A 17,967-nucleotide genomic window follows, 5' to 3' on the forward strand; every position below is an offset into this window, starting at 1 on the left:
GTCTTTATACTGTTAGAAGAGGTTTAGGTTCAAGAGTTCTGGACAGGAAGCCCTTGATGGTTTTTCATGAAAGAGCCTTTTTTTTTTTTTTTTTTTTTTTTTTTTTTTTTTTTTTTTTGTAGCTGAGGACCAGACCTAGGACCTTGTGCTTACTAGGCAAGTGCTCTACCACTGAGCTAAATCCCCAACCCCAGAAAGAGCCTTTTTGTTGCCTGGTATGCCTTTAATCCCAACACTCCAAAGGCCTAAACATGGGGGTTTCTGTGAGTTGAAGGCCAGGCTGGTCAAAGCTGGTTAATGATATGGCAAAAACATAAACCAAAAAAAACCCCTGGAAAATAAATAAATAAAAAGTGAGTGCCTTTGAACAAAATGTGTTTATGCTTCCTTGTGTTTTAAAAGCAAAATATTGAAGTGATGCTCAGAAGAGCTGATTCAGGGAAGGTTAAAAATAACCAGTGTTTTTGCCATGTCACTACTACCTGCTTTGGTAAAACAAGCATTGGATAAGGAACAATACTGCATCATTTATATATTAAACAAAAATTTACTATAACAAGCAAAACCTCTGGGGGTGTAGTTCTGTGATAGAGTGCTTGCCTAGCATGTGTGAGGTCCTAGGTTCGACTCCACCCACTAATAAAAGGAAGGAAGGAACATGGGAGCTAGGGAAGGAGCAGGTAGAGACCGAGCAATTCTAAACTTTAGTGTTGTCAGATTCCTGCTACCTTGTTTTTAAACAAGCTTCTATAGTTTTTCTACATACCCTAAATTGGGCATAGTTACCCAAGTGGGTATGTTAATGTTAATCCAGTGAGATGTCTGTGAGTATCTGTATAAGAGAATGTTGTTAGCTTCTTTCTTCTTAACACATTGTTGTAATGCCTTCTACACTTTATAGATTCTCATAACTTCCAAGTCATGGTGACAGTATTATTGTGCTAGTCCTTCCAAATAAGGTCCAATTGTACCCAGCTATTCTACAGACTCAGTAAGGCTGACCTTCCAGGTACCTAACCTACTGTATGGAGTAATGATGTTAAAGGACTTAGTGTTGACATTTGTATCCATTGTATCACTCGAATTCAAAGCAATATTTTTTTAAACAGCATTGTAGAACTACAAGGATAGTACAGACCCTGAATTTCAAATCATGTTACACCAAGGGATCACTGTGTGATTTGAGCAAGTGATTTACCCTCACAAAGTATCATTCTTTGCATGTGTAGTACAACAAAAAATATCCTGTGCTTATAATAACATGAGATAAGGCACATAAAGTTCTAAGCCTGAGTTCTTGCCCAAAGCCATTAGGATTCATCATCTTGATGGAATCGCCGTTGGCTTTGCACCTTGGATTGTCTCCAGAACAAGGACTTCTTCCTTGTTGACCTCTGTGTTCTGGCTTAGCATGGGACCATTTCAGAGCAGGCACTTAACGAATCATTGCATGGGATGATACAAGCAGTTTTCTAAAACTGTATGGCTGTTTAGAAGACTAAACTTTATGTTATAGAAATTGCCAAACAGACTTGAGTGTCACTTTAGGCAACTGTAAAGAAGACTCAGGACCCTCAGACTCAGATTTGAGCACTGCAGCCAAAATACATTCCACGGAACTCTCTGCCTCTCCTACAAGATATGTAAAAGTTATTTCCTGGGCAGGTACTAAAATTGAGTATCATTAGAGCATTTGAGAGAATAACTTTTTGAATTACCAGATCACTTAATTACCTGGTTTTTTTTAACTTCTTCACTTTAAATGAAAACTGTACATTAAAACATTATACCATGATATCCTAGCTTTTTTAATTTCTAGAGAAAAAAATGACAACAGGGAGCTGAGTGGGACTATGGAGAAATGAACAAATAGGAATTGGAGAGAGAGCAGGTAGGGTAAGTGAGTGCTTTACAAATGAAACCAGATGTGTGAAATTACAAGCTGTCAGATCAGCAATGGAAGTGAAGATGATAAAGTAGTTCCCTACATAGTTTATAATTATTCATTTTGCCCGATCTAGTCTCCTTTCCATAGTGCTCACAGGAGGGAGCATGGTAGAGAGATTCCTCAAGAAGTAGCTTTTCCAGCTACCCATGGTTTGCAAAAAATCCATGAATGCAGCAAGGGCTTAGGGAAAATTCTTGTGTGAGGGCTAGACCTTTTCTATCTGAGGGGAAAAATAAGGGGACACACACACACACACACACACACACACACACACACTTCTTCTACATTATTCACTCACTGTTTACTCACTCTCACCTTGCTTTTCCTCCCACAGCCAAACTCTGGACAATTATATGTTGCATTCTCAGGGTCTGACCCATTCTCATAACACATGATAAGCCACACAGTTTTTCTCAGGCTAGGAAGGTCTTATTGACTAGCCAGTGAGTAACACTTGGCCAAGCACATAGCCTGAGTGGTTAGTGTTCCCAGACAGAGAATGACATTGAAATTCAGGACTTAACAATAACAGTAGTTGGCTGAACCTTGAGTGGTTGGGGTACATGCAGAAAGAGAATTGCTGCAGAGGGTATGTCCACCAAAGTTGCTTCAGTGCTGATCTTGATTTAGCAATAAACTCCTGGGAACTTAGCTTTGTATAGTCTCAGCTAGTCTGTTTTGAATTTGTTCTGAAATCTAAAATTAGCTGTCTTTGTGACTGACTGTTGTGTTCCTGTGTCAGTTATGAAAAATATTCTGGTATTATTAGAATTACACAGTTTAAGCAGAAATCATCTTCCTGACCATCCACAGTAGTATGCGCGCCAAAAAATGTAAAACACACTACCATGGGGCTGGAACACCACAGCTATTCTTTTTAGGAAGATAAGTGGTGGCCCATGAGAAAGTTAGAAACAGAAAACAAGCAGTTTCCACAGCCAGTGACTCTCGGACTTGGCCTAGTAGGGCTCCCCAACAGAGAGGCCTCATCTAGTTGTCACTCCGATGGCCTACTGCATCCAGCAGCAGGAAAAAAAAATCTAAGAATGAAGGTTTGTTTTCATTTGTCTTATTTCCCTTAAATCACAGTTGTTCTCCTGTGGGACATTTTTCAAGTAATTTATTAATGAACAAGATTTGGTTACAACGATAGGAAGCTGTAACTATAAAGTTTCCTCACAGTCAGTGTTGCAGAAGCAATCACTGTGGCTCACAAAACAAGTGTCATTCATGGGCCCAACTGTGACTACTCTGACAGATAGGTTACCAAAAAATAGGTTAGTTTACACAGACCTGTCTTAAAAGAGATGTTTAATTGTACCCATAATTAGGTTGATTTGAAAACAGTCTGCAGAATAAAAGCTGATCAAGGAAGATTTTTACTTTTCTCCTCCAATAATTTCTTTTTACTTTTAGAAAAACCAATAATTGTAGAAAATTGTATTTTTAATTTTGAATTGTGTGATACATATATAAAAGAATGAGAATGGTGTAAATTATGAAGCATAGTGACCAAGGTAAGTACTATTTTATTAGAATTTTTAACTGCTTCCCCATTTACAAGGTTTTTGTTACTAATTTCTCAGCAGCAAAGCTAAAGGTAGCCATATATGGCAGCAGATATTCAAGCATCTAAGAGTGTGTTTATGTCCTGCCACGCCCTGCGGGGAGCGCTAGTATGTTAGGTTGTAGCTGAAACGCACTGATTCAGAGGGCATTTGAGGAAGAACTCCTCTCAGGACAGACTTTTGTCCCATCACTTGAATTATTGCATCACTTGCTTTGGTTCTCAGTTATTTTCTTATATTCACCATATAAACAGTATTGTATCTGAATCCTTTTTCCCTCTTATTTAGTGATTTCTAGTAACTACCAGACCTGTCTTGGCCTTCTGATGCATTATCCACTCATCGGGGACATACACTCACTGATTCTTAAAGCTCTGTTCCTTAGAGACCCAAAGGTAAGCTTTCTTGGAAGGTTTTAAGTTGTGTAAAGAATGAGGTTCTCCAACTCATGTATTCCTAATGATTGTTATAAGTTATAAGCCAGAGTTCACATATGTCATTGGCCAGCATGTTAGCAAGTGAATTCAGTGAACATTGTCCTGAGAAACTGCACCCAGCCTGTGCCCCTGTTCCTCAGCAGGTCATATTCACCTCCTGCCTTCCTGTTAGTTTAAGGAAATATTTACACAACTGCTTCTTACAGCCAGACTTCACTATCTTTGATCCCCTCACAGGGGATGACTTATTCAAGTAGGGCTTCTGGGCCATATGAAGATCAAGAAAAAAGAGCTATACTAACGAGTAGGCCTGTATGACCTTATCACAAAATGGAACACTGAACTGTGATATGAATGTGTGTGTGTGTGTGTGTGTGTGTGTGTGTGTGTGTGTGTGTATTATCCTATTTTGTACCTTACAAGTAACCTAATAAAAATTCAGACAGACCTTAACACTGATTTTTTTATTTGAGTGTAAAGCAATTCATCAAAATTTTCTTCATACTTCACACACAAAAAAAGTGTGCTCTTTTACAACTAACGTTGTATTTCTTGAAAATAAGAACATTTAATGATCTAAAAAAAAAGAAATGTGAATACTTGCTGTTTTTGAGCCAAACAAAAATATTGGATGAAGAGTAAGAGAGAAAGCTTAGTATCAGAATGCAAGTATCAGAACGCCAGGCATTGGATGGTAATCCCAGCCTTTGGCTCTTTGGGAACTCTCCCAACAGTCATGTTGGCAGTTGTCAGACTGTCTCTGAGTCAGTCAGTCTGTCTGTGATTTCGGTTGCCAAAGCTCTGCCTGTTCATCTTGAGTGTCCAAGTTTTTTGGGGGTGTTTTTTTTTTTTTTTTTTTTTTTTTTTTTGGTTTTTCGAGACAGGGTTTCTCTGTGTAGTTTTGGTGCCTGTCCTGGAACTCGCTCTGTAGACCAGGCTGGCCTCGAACTCACAGAGATCCACCTGGCTCTGCCTCCCGAGTGCTGGGATTAAAGGCGTGCACCACCACCGCTTGGCTGAGTGTCCAAGTTTAATAGCAATCTGATTCTGAAAGATTTTTTACCTCTCTGTGGTTGCTGACATTAACTTATCTTTGAGTATATTTTCTATTATATGACTTAGAATTCCCCTTATGCCTAATCTGCTTTTTATAGAAACACTAACCTTTATAGCATTTCTGTTTTACAAAACAATTTTATTAAGCAACAAAATACAATCTGATTTCTTTGCATAAAGAAGTATCCATTTTTAGATATGGTTTATGAATACCAGTATTTTGCATTTCTGTTTTTATCTGTACACGTGTATGTAAGTCATATGTACTCTGTAACTAAAACTCCCACAGGATGATCAAGTAGCTACAGAAGTTGTAAAGATGAAGTTGCTAATCCATGATGAATTTTGATCTACAGGCTTAAAGCTGTATTCTGTCAGCTCAGCTTTAGGAATTCTTAGGATTATAAAGTGGGAGATTAGCTAAATCTCAATTTCCTATTTGTTTTTAAATAATATTTTTTAACTCTTTGATAATTTCATATATATTTTGCATGTATTTACCGTCTTCCCCAAACTCCTCCCAGATCTGTCTCCATCTCTCTACCTACCCAGCTTCATGTCCTTTTTTTGTTTTAAACCCATCCTGTCCATCTGTGCTGCCCAAGTACTCTTTAAGTGTGATGATATTCCCTGGAGTATGGTCAGCCTACCAGGTTTCACACCCAGAAAGAGAACTGACTTCCTTTCCCAGCAGTTATCAGTTGCCTCAGCTAAGGTAGGACTTGCTGCTCACTCTCCCCTCCATGTGGGGATTTTGTCTAGCTTGAGCTTGTGCAGGACCTGCATATGCTGTTAGAGCTGCTGTGTCTGGAAAACACAGCTTTGCTGTAGTCATCCACCACCTCTGGCTCTTCGACTCTTTCTGCCCCCTTGTCCCCTCTTCTACTATGATCCCTGAGCCTTGGAGAATGGAGTGAGATAGAGATGTCCCATTTGGGGCTAGGCACTCCTCAGTTTCTTATTCTCTACTTGTTGACTAATTGTGGGTATCCATGAGTCTTAGGGTTCTACTACTGCGATTTGGGGAGGAAAGGGTTTATTTTCCATGTTGCTATTGATTATCGAAGGAAGTAAGGACAGGAACTCAAACAGTAGGATCCTGGAGGCAGGAGCCGATGCAGAGGTCATGGAGGGGTGCTACTTAGTGGCTTGCTTCCCCTGGCTTGCTGAGCCTGCTTTCATATAGAATCCAGGACCACTAGCCCAGGGATGGCATCATCTACAATGGGCTGGGCCTTTCCCCATTCATCACTAATTGAGAAAATGCCTTACAGCTGTTTGAGTTCCTGTCCTTACTTCCTTCAATAATCAATAGCAACATGGAAAATAAACCCTTTCCTCCCCAAATCGCAGTAGTAGAACCCTAAGACTCATGGATACCCACAATTAGTCAACAAGTAGAGATTAATAATTACTTTTCTGCACTGGTGCACCTTCCAGCAGTGTGAAAGCTACCCAACAGGGATTAGGATTCTGGTTAGTACCTGCTTGGTTTTCTTATCTATGTCTTCAACAATAGTGTCTTACCATCAAGTTCTGGAAAGTACAAAAGCAATGTGAATAGTACGTAATACCTGGGGTTTATAGAATCCCACTGGCCAACAGTTCCAAAGGAAGTAACCCATTCCCGGGACTGGGCTTTTCTTTTCTATCTGTAGTATCTAGTGTTATCAAATAAATCCATCTAAACTCTTTTTATATGTGTTATTATTATTTCAGGGTTTCTCTGTGTAGTTTTGGAGCTCGCTCTGTAGTCCAGGCTGGCCTCGAACTCACAGGGATCCACCTGCCTCTGCCTGCCAAGTGCTGGGATTATTAAAGGTGTGCACCACCACCGCCCAACAAGATCTCAAAGTTTTAATGTAGTTACTTAGTGCTATTAAGTTTCCTCTCAGGACTGCTGTCTTGGTCAGCTTTCTATTGCTGTGATAAAACACCATGACGAAAAGCAATGTGGGAAGGAAAGGATTTATTTCATTTTATAGCTTATAGTTAAGCAACCAGGGAAGTCAGGGCAGGAAGTGAAGGCGGTACTCTAGAGGCAGGAGCTGAAGCAGAGACCACTGAAAAGTGCTGTTGACTGACTTATCCGCACTAGAGCCTGAGTTGGGCCCACCCGTCACAACCAAGAACATGAATTACAGGCCTGCCCACAGGCCAATCTGGTGAGAACATGTTCTCAGTTGAGGTTCCCTCTTCCAAAATGACTCCAGCTTGTGTCAAATAGACATTAAATCAGCCAGCACAAGTGCTGTCATTGTGCCCCATATATTTTGGTATGTTGTGTTTTGATGTTCATTTAATTTTTAAATTTTTTCTTAATTTCTCCCTTGCCCCAATTTTCATTGAGTAAAGTGTTGCTCAGTTTCCAGAAATTTGTGCACTTCCTGTCATTTCTGTTGCTGGTGACATCCAGCTCTGCTCCGGTGTGCTCAGGTAGAATGCAGGGTGTTATTTCAGCTTTCCTATACTTGTGGAGACTTGTTCTGGGTTGTAATAGGTGATCAGTTTTGAAGACAGTTCCATGGGCTACAGTGAAGAAAGTACAGTATTTAGTTTAGGATTACAATGTTCCTAGATGTCTGGTAGATTTATGGGTCATTTGACTCCAAGGCTTCTCTGTTTGGTTGTTTTTTGTTTGTTGGTTGGTTTTTTTGTTTTGTTTTGTTTTTGTCTGAATGACCTGTCTATTGGAAAGAGTGGGCATTGAAGTTTACCTACCATCACCTGATTGGAGTCAATCTGCGGTTTTATATCTAATAGTATTTCTTTTATGAAAATGGGCACCACCTGATTGGTGCATAACTGTTTAGAAATTTAATGTCCTCTTGGTTCATTTTTTTCCCTGAATGAATATGCAGTATCTTTCCTGATCTCTCCTGACTAGTTTTTGTTTAAAGTCTATTTTGCTAGATATTAGAATAGCTACACTTGCTGTTTCTTAGTTCAATTTGCTTGGACAAAAAATATTTTCTCTATCTTTTCACCTGAAGCTGATATCTGTTGGTGGTACTGAGGTGTGTTTCTTGGAAGCACCAAAAGGATGTGTCCTATTTTTCTTGTGAAGTCTGTTAGTCTGTGTCTCTTTGTTGAAGCACTGAGACGTGATATTGGGGTTATTTTGTTGTGGCGGTGTTATTTTCTTAGACCTTTTTTGATGAACGGCTCTGTAGTTGTTTATTCCCTTCACCTACTTAGGTGTGTGACTTTCTCTCCAGACTAAAACATCCATCCAGTATTGTCTGTAGAGCTGGCTTAAATTCCTAGAAATCTATTTTTATCATGAAATGTCTTCTTCTTCTGTTATAACTGACAATTTTGCTAAGTTATCTTTCAGAATGTGTAGAGCATCAGTCCAGACCATTCTGGTGTTCAAAGCAGTCTGCAGGTGTTATTCTAATCAGCCCGTCTTGGATTTTTCTCTCTTGCAGCTTGAATACTCTTTGTTCTGTGCAGTTAGTGTTTTGATTATCATGTGACATGGAATTTCATTTCTGTTCCTGTTTTCTTGGTATTCTGTATGACTCTTGTACCTTGGTAGACATTCTTTTGAGAAATTTTCTCCTATGATTTTCTTGAAAATATTTTCTATGCCTTTGACCTGGGTTTCTTCTCCTCTTTCTGTACTTATGATTCATATTGAGTTTGTTCTTTGTATAAAGTTTCTCCATATTCTGTTCCCAGTGGGTTTTTTTTCCAGATGCAACATTTTTTTAGACTGATTTATACATTTTCTTTACCTTGTCTTCAAACCTTCATATTCTTTGTTCTTTATTCTAGTGGGTCCATTCTGTGGGTGAGGCTTTCCATTTTTTTTTTATTTCATTGACTTAATATTTTCATTTCCAGTTGTAATTTCAGATTTGCTTTTTTCAGGAATTATGTTTCTTTATTAAATTCTATTTTCATAGCTTTGTTTATTTCATTCACTGTTTATGTTTTATAGTCTTCATTCTAGTATTTGTGCATATCTTCTTTGAGTTGCTTAAACATAATTATAATTGCCATTTTGAAATCATTATTTTTTCTATCAACTAAGTTGCTTTATTCAGGGAACATTATGATGAGGGTACTAATTTCTGGAGGAGACATATTGTCTTGGTTATTCATGTTGTTTTTCTTCTGGGGATGGGACCTGGGCGTCTGGAGTCAAGTCACTGGTGATGTTTCTTGGTATAGATGTCTGGTCTCACCTTTATTGAGTGTGTTTGATTCTTTGTTTGCTGGTAACCTAGCTTGTCAGAATTGTGGACCAGTTGGATGGTACTTGGGGTTCAATCTTGGGGAAAGTTGTTTTGGTGTGCAAATGGGAAGTCAGAAGTGGTCCCAATTCAGCTAGTATTGGTGCAACTTGTGAGCCTAGGAACAAGCCTCCTGTAGCGTTAGAAGATTCTAGCAGCTAATCTAGCAGCTTGTTTCTGCAGGCTATTCTTGGGTGGCAGGGGCTGGAGTCACTGTGAGTGTATCATCTCCCTAGTGCACAGGATATTTTACCATCCTCAGGAGGTGGTTGGGAGTCCCTTCTGAGGTGAAGTGACTGAGGTGAAATTGAGCCTGAATTCCCTATTTGTATGTGGTTAGCTTAGTGAAGAAAGAAATAAATATTGTATCCTAACTTACCAATCTTAGTTATTTTCCCTAGGTAAATATAGTGATCTTTTTAGGAGTCACTCACACAATTTCAGAATTCTTTATACTAAATCCATCAGTGTTTATAATGGAATCTAACTACCCTTTCATATTATGTGATTTTTGTAGAATACTTTTTGTTTCAGTAGGATATAATGAAACAAATTGTACAAGCATTAAAAAATTATGATTCAGGTTTAAGGAGAAAAGTAATAGAATACCTTTAAAAAGGGAACTACTCCTCTGTACATTCAGAGTCTTACCAATAAAACCATTTCAAAAGGTGGGACCAGAACTGGTGTTTCTGAGCCTTAGAAACTGGGCCTGAAGGGGAAGCTGTGTTTACAAACTCACATGAACAAGTTTGTGGAACATTGGTATCTGCAGGGAAAGTCAAGAAAGCTCTTTACCCATAAGGACTTTTCTGGTGGCTGTCAAAGCAAGGTGTAGTGAATTGATTATAGTGGCTGGTTCGTTGACATCACTGTAAATTTCAGAAGAGGTCATTTCCACCCTGGCAATATAGTGTGCCTGTGGGAGTCTTGAGTTAGTGACATAGATCAGGCTCAGTAGTTTGGAATATGTTTATTGAGTTTTGATATTTTTTGTAACATTTGGAAGTTGAATAAAATTATCTCTGAAGACCCACCCAACTAGATCATCATTTGCCTATAAAGAACCGATTTCTAATGGATTAATATAACCCAGCCTTGTGCTACAAGGGCAGAAGTGGAAGAACTTGCTAGTCTGTGTACTTCATAGAAGCCACAAGAGCACAGTTTTCAGGCCATGACTGTCAATTATAGTCACAGAATAGGCCATTTATACTAAAGGGAAAATGGGAAGAAAAGTATAGCTAATGCCTCTCTGCCCTAGTCTCCAAAACTCTAAACATCAGAGTGATCTAAAAAAAATTTGATGATAACAATGAAACACATAAGTAGATCAGAGTAAATATGCAATCAGAGTGACGTCAGCTAGTAGGAGGAGGAAGCATGAAGTGTACTTTTCTTTATTCTAACTTCATGTCACAGTAGTGTGCATGCTGCTGATAGACTCAATAAAAATAAGCAAAAAAAAAATCAATCAGCAAAAAACGCCTTAGTAATTCATTGCCCACCTTCAGAAAAGCACTTTGCTCTGTTATCATCCTTAATTTCTTTATGGATATTGCTCTCTTGAGAATATATCCTATAAATACAGCTTGAGACACCAATCTCTAATTGTTTTGTATGAGTGGTGTAGATTTTACTTTGGAAAGATTTTTCATTTGAGCAGTTTGAAATAATAGATCTGTAAGCTATAATAGCAGAATTATAATTCATAGTTTTCTAACACTTGGATTAGCTTTAATGCAGTCCTAATAGCAGACCTTTGAAGTGAGACAGAGTAGTTTGTCTCCCTCTCTCCAGTAGATTGGGAAAGAGTCAAGGCCACAAGCCTATACACTGTCTATAAACTAGTTAGGGTGGCTTCTGGACCTTCTGTCTACTTCCTCTGTCCTGAGAGGTCCTTCTGCTGTAGCCTGTACACTATGTATAAACTAGCTAGGGTGGCTTCTGGACCTTGTGTCTACTTCCTCCATCCTGAGAGGCCTTTCTATTTTTCCAAAAACAAGCAATTTCCAAGTCAGACCAACACTTTCTATTTTACCTATACATAACCTACTTTTGTCAGTTATTTGTCAGGAATAATTCATCAATTAACTTTGTGTCCTACATATGATTGGTAAAGAAAATATCTCCTTCAAAGGGCAAGTCTCTTCTAGGACCCCACACTGATTCTGATCTAGATAAAACTCACTTACCTGCCTATTTATGGAACTTGTATCTACATATACACAAACTATAGCCAGTGATCTATTTTAGCTGCCATTTTTATGGTGAATTAACCCTACCACTTTACCTTAAATACTATCTAATTCCTTAATTTGCTGGGTCAGAATTCCCTTAAAACTTGTTTCTACCTTCAGATGTTAGGAAATTAAGATGACTTAGCAAAGAATCTGGTTAATGTAATAGAAATGCAGATTCTAAACTGAGCTATTCAGACCCTGGTTCTGATTCACATTTTCTTTATCACACTGGAACTTGTGAGCAGGTTTCTAAACATAATCCACCAAATGAAGGTAGAAGGATAGAAGGAGGGCAGTCTGAAAAAATAAGAAGTGATTAACAACACTTTCTAGCTAGTAGTTCAAATTTAAAAAAAAAAAAATTAAACCCAGTTAGAAACAAAAGTCATAGAAAATGTGAACATATTGTGTTCTTTAAATAACCAGATGTTCTCTCCTTCCTGGAGGCACTAAGGGCTAGGAATGAAGGTTTAAAACTATTGTTTCAAGTTAACTGTGAATTTTGAAAAGCTGTTTTTACCCTTTAGCAAATAAAATTCTAATACAGAAACATAAGCAAAGTAATTTTCATTTTTGGTGCTCTTATTTGTGTTGTACACTGAAGTGTTATCCTTACAACAGAGACTTATTATCAATGAAATACAATACATGGATTGCCATTTTAGATTATGTAGTGAGAATTTGACCAGTTCCATTTTTTTGAAGAGAGAATATTCAGAGAAAATTTCCTAGTAAGTTTTGGGTTCTCTTGGCAGTGTCAAGTGCTGTTAATAGGTGAAAACTACTAGATGTGAAGCAATTTTATAATTATCCTTTGCATAGGAACTTACTAGAAAAACATTATATAAAATGTTCCTGTTCTTGACCAATTTGGTCTGTCTTCTGTTTTAACTTGCGTTAAATTTTACTTTTTTTTTTTTTAATTACAAAGTATCTGAATTTCCAGTTTCAGATTTGGGGCTGGTACTTAAAAATTTTACTCATTTTATTTTTTAAAAAAACCCACTGTAGTGCCGGGTGGTGGTGGTGCATGCCTTTAATCCAAGCACCCAGGAGACAAAATCAGGAGGATCTCTGTGAGTTCGAGGCCAGCCTGGTCTACAGAGTGAGTTCCAGGAAAGGCACCAAAGCTACATAGAGAAACCCTGTCTCTCCAGACAAAAAACAAAACAAACAAACGAACAAACAAAAACCCATTGTAGTTATAACATTGTTGCCACTGCATAAATAATGTAAAAATACATAAATGATGTAAAAAAAAAAAAAGAAAGAAACTACTTATACTGAAAAAAAAATGGTGCAAGTTTTGTGAAAGTTTGTAACAGGGATTTGTGATTTTTTTTTTTTCATTACTGTTTGAAATACTAAGACCCAGAGGCTTTTCTGACCATTACCTGTGTTTTAAGATAGATCATCACCTATAATGTGATAAAGATACCTGTAACCCCTGCTGGCAACCATGTGTCAGGCCCTGACAGTACTTCTTAGTCTGTTGTCTTCAACATGTGAAGAGAATATACATTTTAGTAAGGGCATTGTGAAAATGAACATGTACATTTTTTTTTCCTGATCCAATTCTTAGACATCATGAATTCTATTCACATTCCATATGGAGGCTGTAGCCTCTTGACAGAAACCTGGAAGGTCATGGCTACCAATGTACTAGTTTATTAACCCTTCATGTATACAAAGTGGTAGTCAAAATACCATACAGCCAATGTAGCAGGGGCCGTTACCAGTCAGAACTGTCAGGAACCCAGGAGGGAACTCCTAAAGACTTTCTAAAGCATAAAGGTCAGCTCTTCTTCTAAAGGTTATTTTTGCCCATGCATGTATAAGTGGTGCCACAGCTTAATAACAACACTAGCTGGAGGCTGGCTGTTCCTTGTATGGTTGTAAATGCATAGAATATAGGAATTGTGACACAAGACTTTCATCCTGATAGTATCCAGGGCCACATCTTAATGAAAGAGATAGTTAACTTTCCTAGTTTGCAGCTAAAAATACTTTAAGGAAACAACTCTTTCTAGAAGTCATTTTTTTAAAAGATCAAATTAGCTGGCCAAGATCCCTTTCGTTGGAACATGGAAACCATGAGAAAGAGTGTTTGCATAGTTTATATTGATTAAAAACATGGGCCAGGAGCCAGGCCGTGGTGGTGCACTTCTTTAATTATGGCACTGGGGAGAGAGAGGCAGGTGAACCTCTGAGTAACTTGTCTACAAAGTGAGTTCCAGTACAGCCAAGACTACAAAGAGAAAACCCTGTCTCAGATAGATAGATAGATAGATAGATAGATAGATAGATAGATAGATAGATAGATAGATAGATAGATAGATAGATAGGCGAGAGGGGGGGGAGGAAGGGAGGGAGGGAGGGAGGGAGGGAGGGAGGGAGGGAGGGAGGGAGGGAGGGAGGGAGGGAGGGAGGGAGGGAGAAAACAGCATGTGCCAGAAGGTCTTAACTAATCGACCATAATAGGTGAAGGTCATCTTAGGAGGCCATTCCTTTTGTTTCCTAATTGGTGCCTTCTTCATGGACTTCAGACCTCTTGTTTGTGGGAGACACTTAAAACACTCAGGAGAGAAATGAATGGCTAAATAAAAGGGGTAACATGTAATGAATGTAACAGCATATAAAAAATAATCCTTTTTGTGTAAATATTATTTTAAAAGTTTTCAGAAATTGAGAAAGCTAATTGTAACATTCATATGGAAATGGAACCCAACTTAGAAAACTAAAAATGATCTTAAGAAAGATAAAGAGAGCTGATGAACTCATACTTCCTGTCTTAAACACCTATAATCAAAATGGTGTGGTATATACATTAAAGCCATATACAGACAGTGGAAGAAAATGGAGAGAGAGTTCAGAAACAATCTTTTTTAATTAATTAATTATTTTTCCCAGCTCAACCACATTTTCCCCTCCCTCCTTCCCTCCCAGGCTCTCCCTCCTCTCCACGCACATCCACTCCTCCTCCTTTCTCTTCAGAAAAGGTCAGTCCTCCCATGTATCAGCCAGGCATGGCATATCAAGTTGCAGTAAGACTAGGCACCTCCTCTCCTATCAAGGCTAGATGAGGCAACATAGAAGGAGAAAAAAGGTCCTAAAAGCAGGTAACAGAGTCAGAAGCAGCTACTGCTCCCACTGCTAGGAGTCCCACAAGATGACAAAGCTACACAACCATGTCGCATATGCAGAGGGCCTACGTCAGTCCCATGCAGGCTCCCTGGTTGGTTCAGTCTCTGTGAGTCCCCTAAGAGCCCAAGTTAGTTGATGCTGTAGGTTTTCTTGTGGTGTCCTTGGCTCCTCTGGCTCCCATAATCCTTTGTCCCCCCTCTTCCAAGGACCTGCCAAAGTCTACCTGATGCTTGGTTGTGGGTCTCTGCATCTGTTTCTATTGTTTTCTGAGTGAAGCCTCTCTAATGACAATTGGGCTCGGCAATGATCTATGAGTAGTAATATCATTAGCAATCATTTCATTGATTTTTTTTTTCTTTTTTTGCCAGTCATGTTTGGTTCTTTTGTAGGTCTCTGGGCTGCCCAGGCTGTCCACTATCTGGTTCCTGGCCCTTCAGAACAGTGTCAGGGGTGGGCTTCCTCTCAAGGCATGGGTCTCAAGCTAAACCAGTCATTGGTTGGCCACTCCTATTATTTCTGTGCTACCTTTACCCCAGCATATCTTGTAGGCAGGACAAATTGTAGGTCAAAGGTTATGTGGCTGGGTTGGTGTCTCCGTTCCTCCACTGGAAGCCTGGCCTGGTTACTGGAGATGGCTAGTTCAAGGTCTGTATCTCCCATTGCAAGGAGTATTAGCTAGGGGTCACCTTCATAGATTCCTGGGAGTTTCCATTTTATAGGTTTCTAGCTCATCTCAGAGATGACCCCTGATTCCATTTGTCTTTCCCAGTACTCTCTCCCTCCATCCTTCCCTACCTGATCCCTCCTGTTCCCACCCTCCTGTTCAGACCCGCCCCCCTCCCATCCACCAGTGATGTCTATTCTATTTCCCCTTCACAGTGACATTCATGTGTCCCACATTGAGCCTCTTAGTTACTTAGCTTATTTGGGTCTGTGAATTATACCATGTTTCTCCTTTACTTTAGAGCTAATATCCACCTATAAGTAAGTCCTTTTGACAGTACCCTTTGCCTTACAGAAGCTTTTCTGTTTCACAAGTTTCCATTTATTAATTGTTGATTTTAGTGCCTGTTCTATCAGTGTTCTATTTAGGAAGTTGTCTCCTGTACCAGTGCATTCAAGGCTACTTCCCACTTAATCTTCTGTCAAGTTTAGTGTATCTGGTTTTATGTTGAGGTCTTTGAATCATTGGAATTGAGTTCAGAATCAATGTTTTGATTTATAGCTACTTGATTTTGACAGAGAAGCAAACAGTTCAACAAGGGAAAGAAGATTCTTTTGAAGAAATGACTTATGTAAACATATGCACATGAGAGAGTGTGAGCCTCAACTTCATGACATAGGAAACTTGAACTGGGGTGCAGACAAAAGTAAAATCTAAAGCACCAACCTCTCAGAAACAGACACGGGAATAAATCTTTGTGATCTTGAGCTGGGCAATAATTCAGGGTTATAATAAGAAAAGCAAAAGTGTTAGAAAAGAACGAATAAGTTAAATTTGATCAAATTAAAACATCTGTACTTTACAGAGCATCTCTAAGAAAATGGAAAAATGACCCATAGATGACAAGAACATATTGGCAAATTATTTGTCTTGTAAAAAGTCTTATGTCCAGGATATAGAAAGAATTTACAAATTGAAAATAAAAAGGCAACCCAATTCAATTTAGGTAAATAAGCTAAAGAGATATTACTCCAAAGATCAGCAAGTGACCCAAATGCACTTGACAAATGTTGAGTGTAACTGGTCACCAGGGAAATGTAAATCACAATCATTTGATGCACATTAGAATATATGTAATGTTACAGAATGATAACTGCAATGAGTGGAGCAAGCGTGGAGACCAGTTGATTTTTCTGTATTGCTACTAGGGATGTAAAATGATATATCCACTTTGGAAAACAGCCTCAAATTGTCCAGTATGAAGTACCATAGACTCAGCAATTCCACACATATGTGGAATTCAAGAGAAATTTAGATTGTGGTGATTGATGGCTGTACAACTTTTTTAATAGACTGAAACCCACTAGACTGTACCCTTAAAATGAAAGGATTTTATTGGGTGTAAATTAGCTTTCAGTGAAATTTGCAAAAAAATGAAATATGTAAGGTTTGATAAATGACCCCCCCCAACACACACATCACACAGTGATGCAGAAGGAAAGTATAGGATCCTCTATATTTCACATCCTTATACACTCTTAAAATCTGCCCCATAGTTTATTTTACTCTCCTGCACCCCTTAACAATGGTATTGTCTCTGTAATAGGAAGTCCTATTTCTGATTTTTTTGTACTTCCTTGCATTAACTAAATAAGTTTACCCATTTAATGTTACTTAAAAATATAACAGATGAAAAGTAGTATATACTTTTTTCACCTTCATTTTTGTGCTAATTATATCATGAATATTACAGGTTAAACAAGTATGCAGAAAACTATGATTATTGCTGAACCTGTTATTTTATTAAACTGTGTCATAACTGGTTTAGCTAGCAGTCAGACAGATCTTTGACTATCACAAGTTTCTAATTTTACTTAACTAATTCACACAAAGAATGCCCCTAGAATCACATTCCAGAAAGTTGTGCCTGATTTCAATTCTCAAGCAAGTTTAAACTGGCAAAGTGTTCCATTTTCTGAGAATGTAGTTCACAGTTCTCCATGATGTTCTGTTAGTCCTTTACAACACTTCTCATGTAATACAAAAGTAGCCTACATTTTACCCACAACTATTCAGGGACATTCCCTGTATCTAAAACCTTTAGTGAGCTTCCCTTAGTTTAGAGTGGACTACTCAAGTTTCTCTGCTTAATGGATTCCTCTAATTCTTAGTTCAGATGCCCACTCTTATATGAAACAACCTGAGAATTTCCATGTTATTCCCCTCATACTATTTTTATAAGAATAATATGCTAATACTACATTTTCAAGTATTTTTCCTACCCTTATGATTAGTTGTACATATGCCTACCTTCCATACAGAATGTAAGTTCATGGGGGTGAGGCTCGTATTTAGATCATGGTAGCCTATCTCTAGTAATGTGTCCGGGTTATCCATATTCTCAATGAGTATCTATAAACAAGATAAACCAAGGAGCTTTCCAGAGTGTCTTAGTTATTTTTCTGTTGCTTTGATAAAACACTGTGGCCAAGAGAACTTAAAAAGAGAGTTTTTAATTGCACGAATTATAGTTCCAGAGGACTAGAGTCTACATGGAAGAACAAAGGCACGGCATCAGGCACAACCAGTAACTCACATCTCACACTGTAAACAGGAGGCCGAGAGTACACTGGGAACAGCACAAGTCACCCCCAGTTACATACTTC

The 17,967-nt window shown here is 38.5% G+C and overlaps 1 protein-coding gene across 32 annotated transcripts in view; it reads left to right on the plus strand.

Moving 5' to 3' along the window:
• The window catches only part of Tbc1d5 (TBC1 domain family member 5), a 453,313-nt gene that overhangs the window by 343,431 nt on the left and 91,915 nt on the right, over positions 1-17,967 (plus strand). For all 32 annotated transcript variants that reach the window (XM_076557560.1, XM_076557565.1, XM_076557572.1 and 29 more), the window contains one exon: positions 3,805-3,911. In XM_076557560.1, the coding sequence (XP_076413675.1) occupies positions 3,805-3,911 (107 nt within the window). The remainder of the gene's footprint in view (positions 1-3,804; positions 3,912-17,967) is intronic.

The sequence above is a fragment of the Peromyscus maniculatus genome, chromosome 21 (genome assembly GCF_049852395.1).
Source record: "Peromyscus maniculatus bairdii isolate BWxNUB_F1_BW_parent chromosome 21, HU_Pman_BW_mat_3.1, whole genome shotgun sequence".
Taxonomy (NCBI): Eukaryota; Metazoa; Chordata; class Mammalia; order Rodentia; family Cricetidae; genus Peromyscus; species Peromyscus maniculatus.